Genomic DNA, 22,874 nt, shown 5'->3' with positions numbered 1-22,874 from the left:
TGTTAAATTTAGTTATTGGTACGGCAAGTTTCAGCAATTTGCCTCAAGGCACGATGCCATACACCACTAGTTATATTAATTGTCAAATATCTCCCTTCCGCTTTTTTGCTCTTGATTTATAATACAAAAAGGCGGAAGGGAGATATTTGACAACCTTAATTTAATTTGCTCACAGTGTTAATTCAGATACAACATGATAACAAAAATAATTAAAGTTACAGTATTTGTAATAATATACTACTAGTTTTTATAGGTTCTTTAGGGGCTCTTCAAATTACCTTACCCATTGTGAATTTTGGAAAAATACAGGTGTATTAAATATTGCAATTCATATTACCTTGTTGCAATTGTAATTATAATGGGAAATATTGATGGATATAGATCAAGAATTATGAATCAAAGACCATATAGGATGGAGTAATTGCAAATAACAAAATAAATATTAATTATTTAATAAGTGTATAATTGTTTTTTATTTTTTATTTATTTTTATTTTATTTATTCATAAGCAAGCCGTAATCAATAATAATAGATATTATTTCAGGCTCTTGTCAAGCTTATTCATAGTTAATATTAAAAGGATAGTAATTTTATAATAATCATAGTAGCTGCACGAATTTCGCTTCTGAAGAAAAAGAGCTGAAAAAAAGCATTCGAACATTTAATACAATGTTCATCATCAAGTTCATCATATTAAAGTCTATTTGACCACCAGTCAAGCTCAAAATTCTTGCACAAGGTTGAAAGTTATACTCATTTAAAACCGTAAAACTGTTAAATTAATAAAATAGCAATTAAAAAAAATATAAAAAATATGGTTGTATAGGCGATCAAATGGTCAGACTACATAGATAAAGGATAAGGATTATGCAAGAAAATAGTTATTGAAATCAAATTTCAGTAATGTCATAAAAAGCTAATTCTTTAAAAAGTTTAACTAGGAAAGCATGAATTTTTTGTTTGTAATTGTATTGTATATTGCATACAATAAGAATATATTTGAAAACATTTAATATTCCTCGAACATTTTATCCTGGTACGAGAAGTTTCAGCAACTTGCCTGAATGTTTGTACTAATTTTATGTATCTTTTACCTCGGCTACATCCCTTTACATACGGGTGTGCCGTCTCGTCGACACCTAGCTGCAAGTAGCTGGTGTTTGCGACCAACTCCTAGATATCAACGGACAATTGCTATTGGTCAATGAAAAATGCATTTGCACAATTTGTGCAAAAATTATTCTTTCAGTTGTCGGGATGCACTCGAAGTGTTAAGGTCGCTCGAAGCCGGTCGCCGGTCGCCCGTCGTAGGACGTCGTCGCCGGTTTGTTTTGATTTCGCCCGAGTGCGAGATTTTGGCCGTTACAAAAGAAAGGAAAGAATTTTTTTTCTTATTATAATACAAAATTGCTTATTTAGATAATAAAGAGAACAGTAAATTAAAGTAAACTAGTGGGGTGGGTGGCATCGTGCCTTAAGGCAAATTGCTGGAACTTCCCGTACCGTAACGAAACGTTCGAGGAATATTGAATGTTTTCAAATAGATTATTATAAATATTGTATTATTGTCTAATATTTATAATAATTATATAAACTGAATTGCAGAGTTGAAATTATTTGTTTAAAGTATATTAGAACTATAGTCAGAATTAAAAATAAAATCTGAATTATTTTCGATATACAAAAAATTAAAAAAAAAAAAAAAAAAAAAAAAAAAGAAAATGGTACAAAATTTTTTTTTTCCAAAATTAATTATTTTGTTAAGACAAGCAGAAAGTTCTTTGAATCAATTGAATCGGACGCTTAGTTCTCTCAAAAACTGCCATTTTTTGTACATTTAGCTCTGTATCTCCGAAATGGCTGGGCCTGCCTTTGCGAAAAACTAATAACCCTTTCTCCCAATCATTACTAATGGAATGTTTTTTAGATCATTCAAATCGGATGCTCCGTTCTCTCAAAAACTCGATTTCTATTTTCTGCACTCTTTGCTCCTTATCTCCGTAACTGCTGGACCTGTCTTTGCCAAAAACTAATCAGCTCTTCTCCTTATTAATAGAAATCGAATGTTTTTTAAACCATTCAAATCGGTTGATCCGTACGCCCGAAAACGTGGACGAAAATTTGTATCCATACATACATACACACACACACACACACACACACACACACACACACACACACACACACACACACACACACACACATCCATTTTTTCTGAGGTATGCCAAAACGTTCAGAAACCTTCAAAACGTCGAGAAATGTAAAAATTTTCAATTCCGATTTTTGGCCCATTACAATAACTTACCCTACGGGAAGTTAATAATGTACATAATAAGTAATGATAATTAAGAAACTAGAGGAAAATTATATAAAGGGAAGTAAGAAATAAAACTATAAATTGAACAAAAGAAGAGAAAATTTGCGAACAAAATCGTAATAGATTATGATAAATAGTTGTATGCCCGAAGGCAGGTTTTTGGTATAAGAGTTCCACAAAATTTAATCTAAACCAATTTGTTTATAATTCTCGTTACCATGCATTTTATTACTACTAATTAATGATCAATGCTTCTTGGTCCTGTACTTCGGCTTGGAGCAAATTTAGTAAGTTGTAGGAAATTTACATTTACATTTTGTTATATATTTATATATGTATTATTTAATATTTCATGTTACTAATTCTATATATATATTTGATTTTATTGCAGTTATTTGCTATGATCTTCTGGTCCTGGTTGAGTTTGCGTATCCAAAGATCGCGCGTGATTTTATTCAAGAATTACGTAAATAAAATGGTAAGTGGATGATTTTAATATTTATAATATATTGTATTTTATTATATATAATTATTTTATACTAATTGCACTAATACTAATATTACTAGTACTAATTTGACATATATTTAATTTTTTTGCAGTTTTTCGGAGTATCTTTTCGATGTCCGAGTTTGAGGAACAAAGACGACGCGTGGTTTTATTCAAGAATTACGTAAATAAAATGGTAAGTGTCTAAATATCAATAGTTTAAATTAACTAATTGCAGATATATTTAATTAATAACTAATGTTAATACTACTAGTACTAATTGCATATATATCTAATTTTATTGCAGTTATTTGGAAGGATCTTCTAGTCTCGGTGAAATTTGCGTATGCAAAGATGAATCGCGCGTGAATTTAGCCAAGAAATTCGTAAATAAAATGGTAAGTTAATATAAGTTATTGATTTTAATTAATGTGAAGTATTGTATTTTATTATATATATTTAATTTAATACTGATTGCAATAATTCTAGTACTAATTGCATATATATCTAATTTTTTTGCAGTTATTTGGAGTGTTTGTTCCTCAATCTATGTCGAGTTCGAGTATCCAAGACGACGCGTGGATTTTATTACAAGAAATTCGTAAATTAAAAGGTAAGTGTACGATTTTAATTGTTGTAATATATTGTATTGTTTATAATTTAATACTAATAGCACTAATATGAATATTACTAGTAGTAATTACACATATTTCTAATTTTTTTGCAGTTTTTAGGAGTGTTTGTTCCTCTGTCTGTGTCGACTTCGATAAACCAAGGTCACGCGTGATTTTATTAGGAGAAATACGTAAATAAAATGGTAAGTGGATAATTTTAATTGTCGTAATATATTGTATATCACTATATATATTAAATTTAATACTTATTGTAATAATTCTAGTACTAATTACATATATTTCTAATTTTTTGCAGTTTTTCGAAGTGTTTGTTCTTCAGTCTATGTCGACTTCGATGAATCAAGGTCACGCGTGATTTTATCGAAGAAATTCGCAAATAATATGGTAAATAGACGAGATTAATTGTTGTAATATATTGTATTATGTTATATATATTTTAAAATTAATTTCATATTATTAATTGCATATATATCTGATTTTATTGCAGTTATTTCAAGTGAATTTCTGGTTCCGGTCGAGTTTGCGTATCCAAAGTTGAATCGCGCGCGAATTTATCCAAGAAATTCGTAAATAAAATGGTAAGTTAATATAAGTTATTGATTTTAATTAATGTAAAGTATTGTATTTTATTATATATATTTAATTTAATACTAATTGCAATAATTCTAGTACTAATTACACATATATTTAATTTTTTTGCAGTTATTTGGAGTAATTTTCTTGTCCGTGTCGACTTCGAGAAACCAAGGTCACGCGTGTTTTTTCGAAGAAATTCGTAAATAAAATGGTAAGTGAATGATTTTAATAGTTTAAATTAATAACTAATTGCACATATATTTAATTAATAAATAATACTTATACTTGTATTTACTTTTTATTATTTATTAGTACTAATTGCACATATTTCTAATTTTATTGCAGTTATTTCAAGTGATCTTCTCGTCTGTGTCGAATTTGCCTAACCAAGACCACGCGTGAGTTTATCGAAGAAATTCGCGAATAATATGGTAAGTGGATGATTTTAATTTTTGTAATATATTGTATTGTTTATAATTTAATACTAATAGCACTATTACTAATACAAATAGTACTAATTGCATATATATATTTAATTTTTTGCAGTTATTTCGAGTGTTTGTTCTTCCGTTGATATCGAGTTTGAAGAACCAAGGCCACGCGTGATTTTATCCAAAAAAATCGTAAATAAAATAGTAAGTGGATGATTTTAATAGTTTTAATTAATAACTAATCTAATTAATAACTTATACTTATACTATTAGTACTAATTGCATATAAATCTAATTTTTTTATCATTTATTGCAGTTATTTGGAGTGTTTTTTCGTTGTCTATGTCGACTTCGAGTATCCAAGACGACGCGTGGATTTTATTACGAGAAATTCGTAAATAAAATGGTAAGTGGATGATTTCAATTGTTGTAATATATTGTATTATATTATATATATATCTAATTTAATATTAATTGCAATAATACTAGTATTAATTACACATATTTTTAATTTTTTTGCAGTTATTTGGAGTGTTTGTTCTTCTGTTGATATCGACTTCGAGTATCCAAGGTCACGCGTGATTTTGTCGAAGTTTGCGAGTAAAATGGTAAGTGGTAGATTTTAATTGTTCTATTATATATATATATATATATATATATATATATATATATACAGGGCCGGTTTTGGAGTCCTCAGCGCCTGCATGCAATTTTTTTCTAGCCACTGTCCCAATATTTTTTTAACAATTTTAAGTTAATATTTAAAATTATATAAAAATTTACGTCATTTTTTTAATACTTTTCAATATTCTTGGATTTAGCATATAAAAAATTAGATTCAATCTAAAAGCGCATAAATTACATCGATTTTAAATTTATTTAGAATATCGAGTTGCTCATAATCGAATTGTCGTGTTTACTTTTGTTGAACCGAACTATTTTTAAATTTCCATGTTCAATCCAAACTTTTCCGGACATCCAAAAATTTGAGAATGTTCATTATTGCTTGCAAGAATATTGTTAAATTTTAATTTATTAATATCTGGGTTTTGAAACATTTTACTTTTTTTGCTGGGCTTTACGCGATTTATTCTATTAAAAAAATTGTAGGGAGCAAAAAAAATTCTAGTCTTTCATTATTAAATACAACATTGGTACTCAATATTGGATTTTTTAATTTAATTTATTATTTAAAATATCCAAAATTGCATCGTAAACTTTTCCAAATTGATAAGGAGGCGTAAAGGTCAAATTGCATGTATTCATCCCTACTTGTTGTTTCACTTAATGTTATTTAAAATTATGCTTGTGTGCATAATATGTGCAGGGCCGGTCCTGGGGTCCTTGTTAAAATTATATGAATATTAACGTATTTTTTTTATTTAATTTAATTAATCATTCTGGATTTTGTACACAAAAAATTAATCAAAATTTAGTCTAAAAGCGTATAAAATACAGTGGGTTTAAAATTATTTAAACAATCGATGCGTTTTGCGGGTTGATCATAATTAAATATTTTTCAATTTTCAATTATTTTCAGCGTATGTGCAATTTATTAATTAATATTTGGATTTTGAAACATTTTACTTATTTATTATGCGATTTATTTTATTGAGCAAATCATGCAAGTCATGCAAAAAATGGCTCATCCGATTTATGACTACGGTTGTATAATTTTTGTTCATTCATATTCTTTTATGCCATGTATTTAAAAATCTAAAAGTTTTCTTATTAATACACGACTAGTTCTGATAATATATCTTTGGTAAAGAATGTTAACAATACATAAAGTATATTTCTTTGGGCATTGTGTGTTCGGGGCGCTCCTGCAAATTGCAAGTCGCAACGAACAAAGAAAGCCCCCTTGATGGATTTAGTGCTAAGATTTTTCCTCGAAAATTGTAAATGGAAAATGGAAAATGGTAGATGGTAGATGGAAAATGCAAGAGCCGTAAATTAGGGTTTTGTGAATACTAAAATCTACATGAGATAAAATATAAAAATACCTCTTCAGTTTTAATTAATTCCTTTATTGTTTGTTTTGGTTCGTTATCAGTCATGCAGTTTTGTTCAGGGTTTGGCATATTTTTTTTATCGATTTTATTGATTATAACAAAAACAGTTGTTGGATTTGAACATGTGCACAAGGCTTTGTTTTTCTTATATAGGTAAAATCAAGCTTTCTTTATCTTATTAGGCCATGTTCGCCTAAGGGTGCGATATATATTGATATAAACAAAAAATCATCAATCTATAATCATACAAATGAATCAAGTCAATCAATACATTATCAAAACCAATACTGAACTTATTATAAATACGAATATAATTTGTAATCAATAGAAAATAAATACATACGTATTAAAGTGTTTAAAACAAATTTGGTCTTTCAAAATTCAATCAAAACAATTAGTGAAAAAACAGACCATTTTTTTGTAACATCACATCTTGAGGTAGTTTTTTCCTTAAAATTACTTTTCTTTTTCTTGTCCAATTCTATTAGACTGTAAATGGAGGGATTTGACAGAAAATCACAAAAATAACCTTGAGAGTTGGATTCCCTAGACACGCTCTTTTTATTTTTCATATGAAATTAAAAAATACTTCAATTTTTTTCAAAAAATTCAACTTTTTTTCTAAGTTAAAATACATGTAATAGTAAATGGTGAAGAGGGGTAATTCTAAATATCACCAAGGGAAAAAGTATTCCAAAATTTTTAAGAATTTTTAAAAATTGATCACGTGACTAATAGACACCTTCTTACAATTTTAGAAGTTCGAAAAAACTTTTTTTAATGTCGATGTAATTTTTTTCTTAAGAGCATTTTAAGAATTTTTGGCGAGATCTAAAATTAACCCTCTCCCCCTTTCCTTACCCAACATTTAGAGTATTCTTAGTACCTAGAAAAAATTGTGAAAGTTTGAAAAAAAAACAGATAATTATAATTACCATATAATATTTTATCATACCAAGCTTCCCATTAGAAAAATTTGTCATTTTTTGATTAAAATATAAAATTTTATTCGTAGCTTTCTTATATATATATATATATATATATATATATATATATTATCTATCATATCAAATACAGTCAAGTGCATAGACAAACGAATAGTTTCTACTTTAATTTCAAGTGAAAAATAATTAAATTTCAAGATTTGATTTAAGTAGCTATTTTATTCTTTTACTAGTTTACTATTTTTATTTTGTTACAGCTTCGATGTTTCTTTTTTATCTATTTTTACGTAGCAAAACTTTTTAATTCTGTTTGAAGTTCGAGAAGAGCAAAGGGATAGTGGATATTTGTGATTTAGTAGAAAATATATTTTAAATACATATATTTTGTTCTCATTTCATTTATTTAAATTGATCAAGTTTATCTTTTCTGTGTTATTTATTTATGTATATAAATCTTATCCTAGAATTAAACCTAAAGGTAAATTTACGTGCTACAGTTACGTACTTACAGTTAGTGACGCCTCTGTGGAGTGGGAAAACAATTAAAATTTAAATTATAAGAAAGCGATCTATCAATTTATTCATAATTAAATAATATTCACGTAAAACATCCTATAATTAATTGAACATCTGTTAAAAACATTTGACATTTGACGTATTAGCCATCGTCCATGGTTTCATTTAAATTACGCTTCTACAAAAATTTTCAAATTAAAGATGTAAAGTTTTTACGCGATTTTGAAATAATCTCACCTTTCCGACAACCTACTGATTACTACGAATTTTTCATCTTTGGTTTTAGTTAGTTTTTAATATAAATTTGTGGACCCAGATTTTTCACAGCTTGTGCATTACTGAATTCGAAGTGAATAAAGAAAAGTTATTTCAATAATATAAAATGTATGCAAACGCACAAAATGTTTTTTCATGTCGAGCATTAAAATTGTATTATGGGGTTGTAAAATATTTTACGGGTTTAACTCGCACTTAAACGCACACAAACACATATACACACATTTATACATACACACATAAAAGTACATATATATTTTTTTTTTGAAAAAAAAAGAGCCAGGGAGCAGAAACTTGCATTTCAAAAACATATTAACCTCAACTTCGGTCTATTACTCCTCTGCCCTTAATCTTATTCCCTAATTCCGCCCTTATAATAGGGTTTAAGAATGCCCTACTGTCCTGAAAGACGTAATGACATTCGAAACAAACATTAAGCAGTGACCTCTTTCGGATTAACAGAGAAACACAACTAAAAGATTAAGGTGAAGGGAAAGATGAGGGAACGAAATGGGTTTATATGAGGATCGACGGAGCAAAGTTTTATATGTACAAGTTTCTCTAGAATACAGATTAAGAAGATACAGAACATTGAATCTTATCATGTAAGTTTATTCTGGGTGATGACTTCATTTTAGTTAGTGGAATAGTTAGATGGTAATATTATTTATATATATATATATATATATATATATATATATATATATATCCTTTACCGTCTCAATAGAGTTTTTCTCTCGTCTGGTAAGATTTATAAGCATATTCAAATTATCATGTCACGGTTTTCGTGTAAGGGTGCAAAGACGAGATCTAGACCTCCAAAAAAGGGTGCTCTGCCCCTCATACTCTTTCCATGTCGATCGGACGTTTTGCGAGCGTGTATGATAAGAAGAAAAAACAAAACTTATTACACCCTTTTGGCTTTTTTGACTTTATCTCGTATGGGGGATGTTCAAGTTAGCACCGGGAAAGAAAAAGATATTTGTAACTCAATTTCTTTTGGGAGTTTTCAAAAACTTGTTTTTGATATTGACAACTGTCGTTTGACATATTTTTTTCAAAATTCATGACTGTGAAAATTAGTTGAAATTAGGGGGCGTGGATTAATCACGTGATCGATTTTTTTATAAAATAATAAAATAATTTGTTTTCAAAACTTAAAGAATTATTTTGTTTTTGTTTTCACACCTGCCATTTTACTGTATTTTTTTTAAATTCTAAAATTGTAAAAATTAATTAGAATTCGGGGACGTTAATTGATCACGTTATAGATTTTTGAAGGATTTTTAAGGATCTCTCTCTCCCTTGGTGATACGTGATGATATTCAAAATTATCCTCCCTACGTGTATGTTTAGTTACAAGAAAATGCTGTACATTTTGTTTATTTTTTTGAAAATATTTAGATTTCACTTACAAAATTTAGGTTAAAAATAAGTACACCTGATTTCTTACTATACTTTCCCCTTACTTTAAAGAATTATTTTAGTTTTGTTCTTGACTACTGTCACCATAATTCATACATAATTTTTTTTAATAATTACTGAAAATTAGTTGAATTTAGGTGGAGTCTGTTAATCACGTGATCGATTTTTTAAGGATTTTTGTATACCCCCCCTCTTGGTGATATTCAAAATTACACCCCGCCCTCTCCTCCATACATTACATTTATTTTTAGTTACGAGAAAAATTTTTAATCTTTTTTTTTAAATGTTTGTTAAAAAAAATACGGTTAAGAATAAATACATGTGATATCTTACTATACCCCTCCCTCATGATATTTTGTGATTTTTTAAAAAACCTTGATGAGTTAAGGTTTTTAATATTGCTTATAACCTAAGTTGGGTATAAATGCACACAGGGAGTCAACAAAATTTAAAATCGGTTCAGTTATTTAGGTGTACATTAAGGACAAACATCGTTACATGAACTCGAGACTTTTTTGGAGTCCGCCAAATAATTTTATTTTTTGTACAAAATACTGAATATTTTCTAAAATTTCTTTTTTTATTTGAAAGTACAATCCTTTTGGTTCATAATAAAAACTAATTTCATCTAAAAACTGACTCTACTGACCATAAAAAAAATTTAAATGAAAAACTGTTAGATGGCAAACCTTATATATGATATTTATATTTTTTGTTCAAAGTGAAAACATATTTTTGAAATGTTTATTTCCAACCAAATTATCAAAATAAAAAGCAATTAGTAATATAATTATTTATTATACGTTTCGACATCCCATGTGTGTCATCATTCAGCATGTTAACAATTTTAACTATAAAAAATCACAAGCAAATATAAGCACAAAATTTAAATAACAAAATTCAAAATTCAAAATTTTCAAAAAGAACAAAATTTTGAATAAACTAGTGGTACATGGTATTGTGTTTCAAGGCAAATTGCTGGAACTTCATGTACCCTAATTTAATTTAAATTACCTGTACTTTTATTTTTTTTTAATTTAAATGCTCAGAAATGAAAAATTAGATTTTTTTGAGAATTTTGAACAATTTTGAAAATATTGATATTTGAATTTTGAATATTGAAAAAAGTGAAAGAATGCTTTTGTTGAAAACTGATTTTTTTTGAATTTGTTTTTTTGAAAATTTTGAAATTAAAAAAAAAAATTGACACCCATTCATCTCTCTTGGTCCAGATTATCAAAAATATTTGATTTTCGATCAATAGATGGAATATTTCACCTTTTTTCCCTTGATTTCCAAAACCGCTGGACCTGCCTTCGCAAAAATTCAATCATTCCTTTATTACGTCAATACAACCGGAATGTTTTTTGAATCATTCAAATCGGATGCTTCGTTCTCACAAAAACTCGATTTTTATTTTCTGTACTCTTTGCTCCATATCTCCGTAACGGCTGGACCTGCTTTTGCCAAAAACTAATCAGCACATCTCGCTATCAATGAATTTTTAGTCATGAATTTAAATATATATATATATATATATATACATATATATAACGACAGTTGCCAAGGTGAAAAACAAAATACTGAAAACTTTCTGTTACTATCACTGAAAGGTTACAATTTTAAAACTACATGAATTTTTTTTTTCATGACGTTGAGTTCTGGGACACTCCGTATATATATTTTTAATTGCAAAAATGTACTACTTACATCTTGCAAGTAAGCTTACTAATAAAACTAAACTTACTAATAAAATTATATAAGGTTGTCAAATATCTCCCTTCCGCCTTTTTGTATTATAAACCAAGAGCAAAAAAGCGGAAGGGAGATATTTGACAACCTAATATATATATTTTTTCTGGTGCCAACTTTACCAGCACTTTTTTTTTCCTTCCTCCGCCAAAATTTATGTGTTGATTTATGACGATCGGAGAGAAATATGCCACTTGTATGTATACCACGCATGCACAAAAGGGGGGGGCTCACGTGGGGCTCAAATGGGCTCATAGATCGCGAGAGACGCCGCCACCGCCGCCACTGTTGTATATTATTAGACGTCGCCTCATCCAATAGAAGCGAAATGAATGATGAATGTACGACGAGGATATTTTTCTTTTTTTTTTGTTTTGTTTCGGAGCCGTGATCTGGTTAGGAATTGTTTTATTTGTTGGGCACAGCAGTTTGGTTAACAAGATGATTTAGAGGTTAGGTTTATAGAAGGAATTGTCAGTTTGTATGAAATGTATGTGTTTGCATTTAATTTTAATAAATTGTATTAGATGTTATCTGGTCAAGGTATACGTACAGTATGAATAAATTTTTATAACTAGCTAGTTTTGTACCTATACTAGGGTGAGAAATGGTTTTATTATGTCAGGAGAAAAAGATGGATAAATAAAATTTGTGAGGCTCGAACATGCCGCCACTTTTGAAAAAACAATGGGAAACTCATTTGTATGGAAAATTTAGGGGTCTATTTTTGGCTGAAATAGGTAATGGTATATTACGGGTGGATAATCGTATGAGTTCGTTGATAGGAAGTGTCAAAGAGCTGTGCGATCAGGCACTTTACACATAAAACCTAACCTCCAAAACTAACAATAACAATTTTATCATAAGTGCAACTTTCTGACAACACTTTGATAACACATACGTGAAGTATGATGTTCTAAAACTCTGGGCGAAGTACTTTTAGAACATAGTACTTAATGCATTTTTCTTACATTTTTTAATGCGACAAAAATGTTCTGCAAAAATTTACAAAAAAGCGACAAAAATGCTCCAGTAAATTCACAATCTAAACGCACTTGCAAATACTTTTATGCGAGCTTGTTACTTAGACTGTGCTTATCCCGTGCGAATTTTCATGTTTTTCAATAACTTTCACAAAAATAAAGAAGTGGTGCTCACTTATACTGTGCTTATATACTTTTTTAACATTTTTCTACACTTTCCAATCCGAAAAATGTTCTGCAATATTTTTAAAAAGAATTGAGAAAGTGCTCCTGTTGAGTCACAATCTAAACGCACTTGCAAACGCATTTGTACCAGGTTGCCACTTAGACTGTGCTTCGATAGTTTTTTCAAACATTTTTCTATCAAACCGACAAAAATATTCTGCAATAATTTGTAAAAAATTGAAAAAGTGCTCCCGTAATTTAACATTCTAAACCCATTTGCGAATACATTTGTTCGACCATGTCACTTAGACTGACCTTATTCTGGGTGAATTTTTTAAATTTTCAATAATTTTCATGAAATTGGAAAAGTGTTCCAGTAAATTCTCATTCTAAACACATTTGCAAATTCATTTGTTGGACATTGTCACTTAGACTGTCCTTAGCTTGGGTATTTTGTCGCATTTTTACCTGAAAAAAAAATGTTTTGCTTCACACATGATTGCAAAAACACTCCTATAATATCTATTTGTTATTTGTACCTTTTGGAGGTTAGGTTTTATGTGTAAAACTATGATCCCACAACTATAGCTTTTGTCACTTAGAATGTGTTTAGCCCTCGTATTTCGACACATTTTTAGGGTTTTGTCGGTTACGAGCTTTATGACAACTTGTATTTTTATATCCAACAAATGAAAAAATGTTTTTAAAATATTTTAATTCTGTTAAATTATTATTTTTTTGTTCTACTAAATGGCACATAAATAATTATCAATAAAATTGAACAGTAAATGATTTTGGTCAAAAACTACTTCCAAATTTTCTGTTAAAATTTTTTTTTGGAACTATTTGAGTAAATAATTTTTCTTAGGAAAACTCTTAAACTTCTTAAACACGTTAAAAATTTTTGTTTGAATTACTTGAGAAAATTAGCGAATAGTCTTTAATTAAGAAAACTCTAAATTGAAAAAATACTATTCGAAAACAGGTTTTCCAAAATATACCTAAAACACCTAAAAGACTCTAAACAGATTAAAACCGTTTTTTTAAATAGAAATTAGTAATATTTTAATAGTTTTTAATCAATCGGAATTTTTTGTAGAATTCTGTTTGAATTATTCGAGTAAATAGATTTTTTAAAAAAAACTTTAAACCGGTTTTAAAAAATACTAATTGAAAACCGGTTTCTTGAAATTATTCATTCGAAAACTGATTTTTTAAAGTAATACTTTTTTAAAAAGACTCTAAACCTTTTTTTTCTATTCGAAAAGCCGGTTTTCTTAAATGTTAGTTTTTGGTGCTTTCACTTGAAATTATTTGCTAATTTTGTTTGTTTCTATTATTTGAAAAAATAGATTTTTTTAGAACTCTAAACCGGTTTAAAAAAATACTATTCGAAAATCGCTTTCTCAGAAAATGCCATTCTAAAACAGGTTTTCTAAAGCAAATACATTTTTAAAAAGACTCTAAACCGCTTTTTTCAGTTGAAGAACCGGTTTTTCTAAATGTGAATTTTTGGTGTTTTCAATCACTCTACATATTCTCTTAAATTTTTTTGTTATGACAACTTATCTATACCGGTTATTAAAAAAATACTAATCAAAAACCGGTTTTATCAAAAAAAAATCCAAAGCCGGTTTTCTAGAATATCGATTTTTGTATAAACCCTAAAGAAAATGAATCAGCTTTTTATAAATAATTAAAATACTTCTGATTTTTTAAATTTATTAATTTAAAAAAAATAAATAAATAAATAAAAATCCATTATTAACCAACAGTTTCATCTTTATATATTTCTCAATAAACAGTACACAATCTCTTAAAACTTATCTCTTAAATTTCTTTATCTTATTTAATAAAGTATAAACAAATATTTATTTATTCCAAAACACATTATTTTTCAAATTTTTTTTTGTACAAGATATGTCTTAATTAATATATGGCAGGATTAGATTTTAGCTAATAGTAGCTAAATCTAATTTATAGATAATTTATAGATAGATATGCACAATAGATATTTGAACACAGTAATAATAGTTTGTGAATTTATTTACAAATTATATATGTATATATAATTAATATAAGAATTGCAATCGCAACTTTGGATAATTTTGTATAACTATATAACTAAACTTAATTCATTTTTTAATGTTACAAAAAGTTTTTGAATTCCAATTTTTTTGTAATATTTATTGGTTTTCTTTAAACATTTTCAAAATTTTGTTTAATTTTCAATTTTCGTAACTTAGACATTTTTTCTTAATACATTTTACAATCAACATTTTTAAATCAATTTGCAATATTCAATATTAATTGTTAAATAATTTAGAGAATACAAAAGGACTCTACTGACGAGCAAATTATTAAATAATTTAGAATGTAAAAAAGGACTCTACTGACGAGCAAATCATTAAATAATCTAGAACAAAATAAAAAAGGGACTTTACTGACAGGCAAGTTAATAAATAATCTATTATTTAAAAATAGGACTGTACTGACCAGCAAATTAATAATCTAGAATATAAAAAAGGGACTCTACTGCCGAGCAAATTATTATTCAACCTTGAATTTGAAAAGGGACTCTACTGACGAGCAAATTATTAAATTTAGAAAAATATAAAATAGGGACTCTACTGACGAGCAAACTATTTTGAAAAAAAAAATCAACAAAATAAGGAATGGACTCTCCATTAGCAATATAAAAAAATAAGACTTTACTGACGAGCAAATTAAACAATAATCTAAAAAATAAATAAATAAAACATTATAATCTTCATAATTAAGTTTTTTGCAATTCCTTATTGTTTTTGCAACTTACAATTCTGTTTACAATGCTCAATATTTCAAGTAATTTTTAATTTTTTTTGGAAACTTTTAAAAACTTTCCAATCTTTAATTGTAATTTTAATACATTTTGCAAGTTTCAAAACTTCTTACAATTTTCAATGCATCTTAATTTTTATCATTTTTTATAACATTTTATACAATACGATTTTTTACACTTTTTGAAATTGTCAAAACGATTTTTAAGTTTCAATTTTTTTTGCAATTTTCAACATTCGACACTTTTGTTTTCAATACTTGGAACAGTTTTCGAAATTGCTTTCAAAAATGCTTTTGGATCGTGCACAAATTATTATAGATATAAAATTCAGATTAAAATATAATCCACATTCATCAAGTATTTAGCCACATTATTAATTAACATCACTAAATTATTATTATATTTGTTTAAAAAGCAGTCTTTATTAATATATTATTATTCTCCACTATAATCTATATTGAAGATCTAAATCTGCATTGTTTGTTCGAAAGCAGTCTTTATTTATCAAACACTTATTATTATTAATATTTCAAGAACAAAAAAATCATTTTGAAGGTCATTGAAGGTCAAACACATTTTTAAAATATTTTTGAATCAAGTAAATTTTTTTTATTTATAGTAAGCAGTCTTCGTCAAAACTCAATATTAATATTTTAAGAACAAAGAATTTGTTTTGAAGGTCATTGAGGGTCAATGACCTAGAACACCTTTTTAAAAATATTTTTGAATTACCCAAAAAATTATTTTATTTGTACAAAGTAGTCTTTATTTATCAAACACTTATTATTTATTTAAGAACAATGCATTCATCTTGAAGGTCATTTGAAGGTCAATTGAATGTCGTTGAAGGTCAATGACCTCAAACACTATTTTCCAATATTTTTGAATGACGCAATTTTTTTTTGTTTATACAAAGCAGTCTTTCACTATCAAACACTCATTTTTACTATTTTTATTATTTAATCGGCTAAACACAACTCTCGGGCACCCTGCTGGCCATCAGACGATCCGTTATCGTCTGCGTGTTGAGGTCGATATCGCTGCCGCCTGATGTCAATTTTTTAGGCAGCAACAGGTCCTTGGGCCGGGTGTCCCAGGCTCCACCGGTGGAGTCACCATACTAGAAAAAAAATTATTTAAGTTAGAAAAATGGATTTGGATTTACCATACCAGAAAAAAATTAATAAAAAATTAATAAAATCACTGCCCTATCAGTAAAACATTTTTATTCGATCTTGCCCCTTTTTCCGCCACTAGTTAATCCTAAAATGCATGAATATTCATGAAAAACAAAGCCCAATGGATGTAAGTCGGTAATATTACAAGGAGCACGAGAGAGCTTTTACATAAAATACGTGTAATTGTGCTAAAGATAAAAATAAAATCGTAGAGGCCTAAAATTGACTCGAGGCACGCACGAGGCGGAGGAAAAAAGGAATTATTGAGGTTTTTGGTACAGAACAATTACTGTGGAGGAAAAGTAGTTGTTGAGCTAGAAAAATTCACAGTAAATGATATAAATAGGAGTTGTACTAAAAAGAAATCTATATTGCATTTTATTAAAAATGAATGAATTTACCTCTGTCCTGGAATTTCTGTTAGATTTCCAATGATGGGGCCTTCCAGGGCCGGATCGTAACACCGGTTTGGCGAATTCGCTATCGGAGTCTTCTTGAAGACCATTTAGCTCTAAAAAAGAAAAATAATACTAAATGTTAAAAAACTAGTGGTGTATGGCATCGTGCCTTAAGGCAAATTGCTGGAACTTCCCGAACCGTAACAAAATGTTCGAGGAATACTAAATGTTTTCAAATATATTATTACAAATACTGTAACTTTCATCATTTCTGCTATCTTGTTATATCTTAGCAAATCAAATGTATATCATAAATCAATTTATCTCCCGGAATATTAACAATCGTCATTTCATTTCGAATTCAATTTCAAAGAAAAAAATAGTTGCCTAATTTACACAAAATTAGAATATAAAAAAGGGACTCTGCTGACGACCAAATTATTCATAATCTTGAATATAAAAAAGAGACTTTACTGACGAGCAAATTATTTTTTAACCCAGAAATTAAAAAAGGAATTCTACTGACGAGCAAGTCATTGAATAATCTAGAAGAAAATAAAAAGGGAATCTACTGACGAGCAAATCATTGAATAATCTAGAAATTGAAAAAAGGGAGTCTACTGACGAGCAAATTATTACATAATCCTGAATATAAAAAAGAGACTTTACTGACGAGCAAATTATTAAATAATCTAGAAGAAAATAAAAAAGGGACACTACTGACCAGCAAAATTATTAAACAATCTTGAATATAAAAAGGGTCTCTACTGACGAGCAAATCATTGAATAATCTAGAAATTGAAAAAAGGGACTCTACTGGCGAGCAAATTATTAAAAAAAATCAGCAAAATAAAAAAGGACTATACTGATTAACAAATTTATTAGCAATATAAAAAAATAAGACTCTACTGAAGAGCAAAATAAAAAATGATCTAAAAAATAAATAAAAAATTATAATTTTCAATATTAATATCAAAATTGAAAAAGTGCTCCCGTATAGTCACAGTCTAAACGCATTTGCAAATAATTCTGTGCGACATTTTCACTTATACTGCGCTTAGCTTGGCGGCATTTTCACATTTTTCAATAGTTTTCACCAAATTGGAAAACTTCTCCAGTACATAAACAGTCTAAACGGACTTGGGTAAACATTTGTACCAGAATGGCGCTTAGACTGTGCTTAGCCTGGGTAATTTTTTAAATTTTTAATCCAAAATTACAAAAATATTTTATGGAAAATAAAAAAGGTTTAATAATTTTTTATCCTCAAAAGCAATTGTTTTGTCAATACAATCAGAAAGTTTTTTAAGATCATTCAAATCGGACGCTTAGTTCACTGAAAAACTGCCATTTTTTGCACATTTAGCTCTGTATCTTCGAAATGGCGGGACCTGTCTTTGTCAAAAACTAATCACCTCTTCTCTCAATCATTACAAATTGAATTGTTTTTCAATCATTCAAATCCGATACTCCGTTCTCTCAAAAACTCGATATCTATTTTCCGCACTCTTTGCTCCGTATCTCCGTAACGGCTGGACCTGCCTTTGCCAAAAACTAATCAGCACATCTCCCTATCAATAGGAATCGAATGTTTTCTGAACCATTCAATTCGGTCGATCCGTGCGCCCTAAAACGTGGACAAAAAATTTTATCCATACATGCACTCACATAGACATCAATTTTTTCTGAGGTATGCCAAAATGTTCAGAAATCTTCAAAACGTCGAGAAATGTAAAAATTTTCGATTTCGATTTTTGGACGATTACAATAACTTACCCTACGGCAAGCTAAATAAATTCATTAATCCTTATCAATTTAATAATTCCATCCAACCCATCCAACAAACTATATTCTGAGAAACTTTCTCTATTTCTGACTCGTCTCAATTTTTTTTTTAGAATTGGAAACCGTTTCTATTTCTCCAACAGTCCTGTTGCTTTCTTTTTTTTTTCTACTGTTTGATTTTAAAATTGAACACGTCAACGTGCGCGCAGTCGAAGAATCGAAATGTCGAGAATTTATAATAAAATATCCAAAAGAAGAAAATTTATATATATATATATATATATATATATATACATATATATACTAGATGACCCGACAGACGTTGTCCTGTACCCACGTCTACAATTCAAAAGTTCCAAATTTTTTAATATCCTATCCTATACTTTTTAATATCCTATTTGATGTCCTATTGCCTTTGTGATTCATTTGTGGTCTTATCATAAGCAGTTTAAGAAATTCAGAATAAAATAATATATTATCTACGGTAAAAAAATAATGTCACACTAGATTTTACCACACATTTTTTTTATTTATTTGTTGATGATTATACTTATTGCTGATATTTAGAATATAAACACGTCAAATACTCTATTTAAATAGGTATAATAAACAAATTTACATAAAAACCTAAGTATGTAAATAATTACATTCCCATTTTCAAGAAATAAATTTCTTCATCGTCCATCTGGCATCGCTTGCGATTATTAAGAATTAATTTACTTGCCACTTCGTAATAATTTTGCGTGGTTATTAAAAAATTTATATTATTCACGTAATAATTTTCCAAAAGTGGTGATTAAAAAATGCATATTAATATATTTGTATCAAAAGTCAACTGTCATTCGGTGTTTTTGAATTGAAAGTAAATGTCATGGATAAAATCATTGATAGAATCATAGGACTGAATAAACTAAATGAAAAGTTTATAAATAATTATTTTTGTATTAGAATAAAATAAAGGGATAAAAACGTAAATAAGTATCCTATGTCATTCTCCTGGCTCTAAACTACCTCCCTGCCAATTTTCATCTGAATCGGTTCAGCCGTTCGTGAGTTATAAGTGTTCTAACTTAAGCGATCCTCTTTTATATATATATATATATATATATATATATATATATACATATATATTCATATTCATATATATATATTCAAAATTATCAATTACTATCCTTTATCACTTACCGTGTTTCGCCGGAATAACGTCCGGATCCGGATCGTCTTCGTTCGTGAGCACCGGAGCGTCCTTTCCCGCCGGAATCCAAAGTTTGTCCCTAGTCGAATCCCTTTTGAGTTTGTACAAGAGCACCAGAAGGGCTAAGGACAGTGTCAGAACTACCCCCAAACCTGCTCCTAATAAGGGCGAGAGAGAGATGGCGAAAGCGCTCGCTGGAAGGGTAGAAAAAGACGGGGATAGGTTAGAGTTTAGAGATAGGGTCCTTACTTAAACTTGGTTTGGTTGGGTGTGTTTTGAAGTTTTTGGATGAATATTTTTTCTGGAAAATTTAGTTGTTTTTTTGTAATTAAGATTTTGAGAACATATTTTGATTTAGAATTAATGTATGACAAATATAGCTACTAGAATTTATTTTCAAATTTTTAGCTTTTTATAGAAATTTAAAAAAAAAAGTTTTTTTTGGTTTTAAAAAGCCCATGAAATATCTAAGTTTACTTTTTTTGAAAAAAAAAATCATTAAATTTTGATAAAAAAAATTGTATTTTGTTCAAAATTTGTTTTTTTTTGTTGGAAATTTATGTAGTTGTTGAAAATTTTGGTCATTGTTGGAAATTTAGATTTTTGCTTGTTTGTTGGAAATTTGGATTTTTGTTTGTTGGAAATTTAGGTCATTGCTGGAGATTTAGGTTATTATTGTTGGAAATTTGTCATTTGTCATTTTTATTGAAAATACAGGTCATTTTTGTTGGAAATATAGGTCATCGTTAGAAATTTGGATTTTGTTGGAATTCCGAATTTCGCCAAATGTTTGGATTGTAATTTTATTGAATTATTAAATTATTAGAATTTTTATTGGAAGATTGTATTTTTGTTGGAAATTTAGGCCATTGTTGAAACTTAGGCTATTGTTGAAAATTTTGATTTGAAAATCAGAATTTCGTCGAATGCTTGGATGGTAATTTATCACTTTTTTGGGAAATTTAAGTTTTTGATGTAAATTTCATATTTGTTGGAAATTCAGGTTTCTGTTTGAATTTTGAATTTTATTGTAAATTCTAAATTTTGTCGAATGTTTGCATACGAACTTATTATTTTCGTAAATCATTGGACGTTTGCTGGTAATTTAAATTTTTGTTGAAAATTTAGATCGTTGTTGGAAATTTTGGACGTTGTTGAAAATTCAAATTTTGTTGGAAATTTAAAATTTCATAAAATGTTTAGATTGTAATTCATTATTTTTTTTGTTGGAAATTTAGGTTTCTGTTGTAATTCAGAATTTTATTGAAAACTCGGAATTTTTGTCTCTTGTTTGTTTTAGAACCTTTAAATTATTGGATGTTTTATGGAAATTTGGATTTATGTCAGAAACTTGAATTTTAATTGGGAATTTAAATTTTTAAGAATTTAGATTTTTATTGGAAATTTGGATTTTTATTGAAAATTTGTATTTTTATTGAAAATTTGTATTTTTATTTGAAATTTGTTTTTTTATTTGAAATTTGTATTCTTTTATTTGAAACTAATTTTTTAAGTTACTAGATGTTTTTTTGGAAAATTGGATTTATGTCAAAAATTTGAATTTTAGTTGGAAGTTTAAATTTTTATTAAAAATTTGCATTTTTGTTGGAATTTTACGTTTATGTTGGAATTTTACATTTTTGATGTGAATTTACGTTTTGTTGGACATTCTGAATTTTGTTATGAATTTTGGATTTCATCAAATGTTTTGGTTGGAATTTAATATTATAATTATTGGACGTTCGGTAAATTTAGTTTTTTGCTGGACATTATGTTTTTGTTGGATTTTATTATTTGTAAATTTTGGTTCTTACTGTAATTCTGGATTTCGTAAAATTTTTGGATTGGTTCCAATTGATTTTTTTAAATCATATAATTTTCATAAGTCTAGTTAATAAATCATTCTACTTACCCATATATTGGTCAGAATCCGTAAACATCACTTCATCGATAATAAACGGTGGAGACCTCCCCTTTGCATTGATCGCAAAAATCATTATTTTCAATTTTATATCTTGCTCTAGGGCGTACAGGTAAAAATCAGGAGTGTCTAAATTCGTTTGATTATACCTGCAAGGATAAAAATTCAAATAACTTCTTAAAAATCTATTTCAATTTATATGTTTATTTTTTTACCTCGGTTTTCTCGACTGTCCGGAAAATATTTCCAACAAAAAATGCTGAGGCAGTCCTCCATCGTAACCCGATTCGCATTCGATTTCTGCTGAATCAGCAGTCTGGTTGAATAGGGAACAGTTTTTTGGAGACGTAGGTATTCCTGAAATTTAAAAAAAAGAGTGCGTGTAAGGATCACACGCGATTGAAGTAAAACTTATTTGCTACTGTACAAAGTAGCAAATTTAAGTTGAGTAACAATAAATACATCATATAACAATTTTGAATAATGTTTATTAGTAATATGGTAACACTCGTGATGCACACATTTATTAGTGTCGACAATTATACACATTTGTATAATCGTAAGTTATAAATTATATATTTATGATTGCATTAAAAATGTGTATAATATTTAGAAACAATCGTGTAATTAAAGTCGTACTTTAAATTTGACATGATCGGTTTAAAGTAATTGCTAATTAATAAGTTCTATAAATATTCGTTCACACAGTGGATTATGTTAAACAACGCCTAAACAAATATTGTTTTTGCAAATTAACTCATCCTGTAACAATTGTGTTTGAAGAACTTCATGTAATTAAAATTAACATACATTAATTTACTGTTTGTATTTTTTTACTTTTTCGCTGACGATATAATCTCATTCCTTGAACAGCTGTAATATCTGTCTTGCCTAAAAAATTGAAGCCATACTTTTATATTTGTTTTATTTATCAAGCTCTGCACATAGCTTGATCTATGAATCATTTGCTTTTTTATGTGAATATTAATGCAATGATCATCATCAATATTACGAGGTAATAAATTAACCATATCATTAATGTCAACAGGCACAT

The 22,874-nt window shown here is 28.0% G+C and overlaps 1 protein-coding gene across 1 annotated transcript in view; it reads right to left on the bottom strand.

The window, feature by feature from the left end:
- Window positions 1–16,310: 16,310 nt before the first annotated feature.
- The window catches only part of LOC113386440 (hemicentin-1-like), a 146,342-nt gene continuing 139,778 nt past the window's right edge, over window positions 16,311–22,874 (bottom strand). The window contains exons 16-20 of the mRNA XM_026624221.1: window positions 22,036–22,177; window positions 21,812–21,969; window positions 19,890–20,093; window positions 16,923–17,032; window positions 16,311–16,463 (exon numbers count right to left, since the gene is read on the bottom strand). Coding sequence (XP_026480006.1) covers window positions 16,311–16,463; window positions 16,923–17,032; window positions 19,890–20,093; window positions 21,812–21,969; window positions 22,036–22,177 — 767 coding nt within the window. The remainder of the gene's footprint in view (window positions 16,464–16,922; window positions 17,033–19,889; window positions 20,094–21,811; window positions 21,970–22,035; window positions 22,178–22,874) is intronic.

Source organism: Ctenocephalides felis, unplaced genomic scaffold, assembly GCF_003426905.1.
Source record: "Ctenocephalides felis isolate EL2017-DRISC unplaced genomic scaffold, ASM342690v1 CF-g0.4_SCAFFOLD_03571, whole genome shotgun sequence".
Taxonomy (NCBI): domain Eukaryota; kingdom Metazoa; phylum Arthropoda; class Insecta; order Siphonaptera; family Pulicidae; genus Ctenocephalides; species Ctenocephalides felis.
The sequence above is the reverse complement of the archived record's forward strand: the minus strand, read 5'-3'. Positions and strand labels throughout refer to the sequence as shown.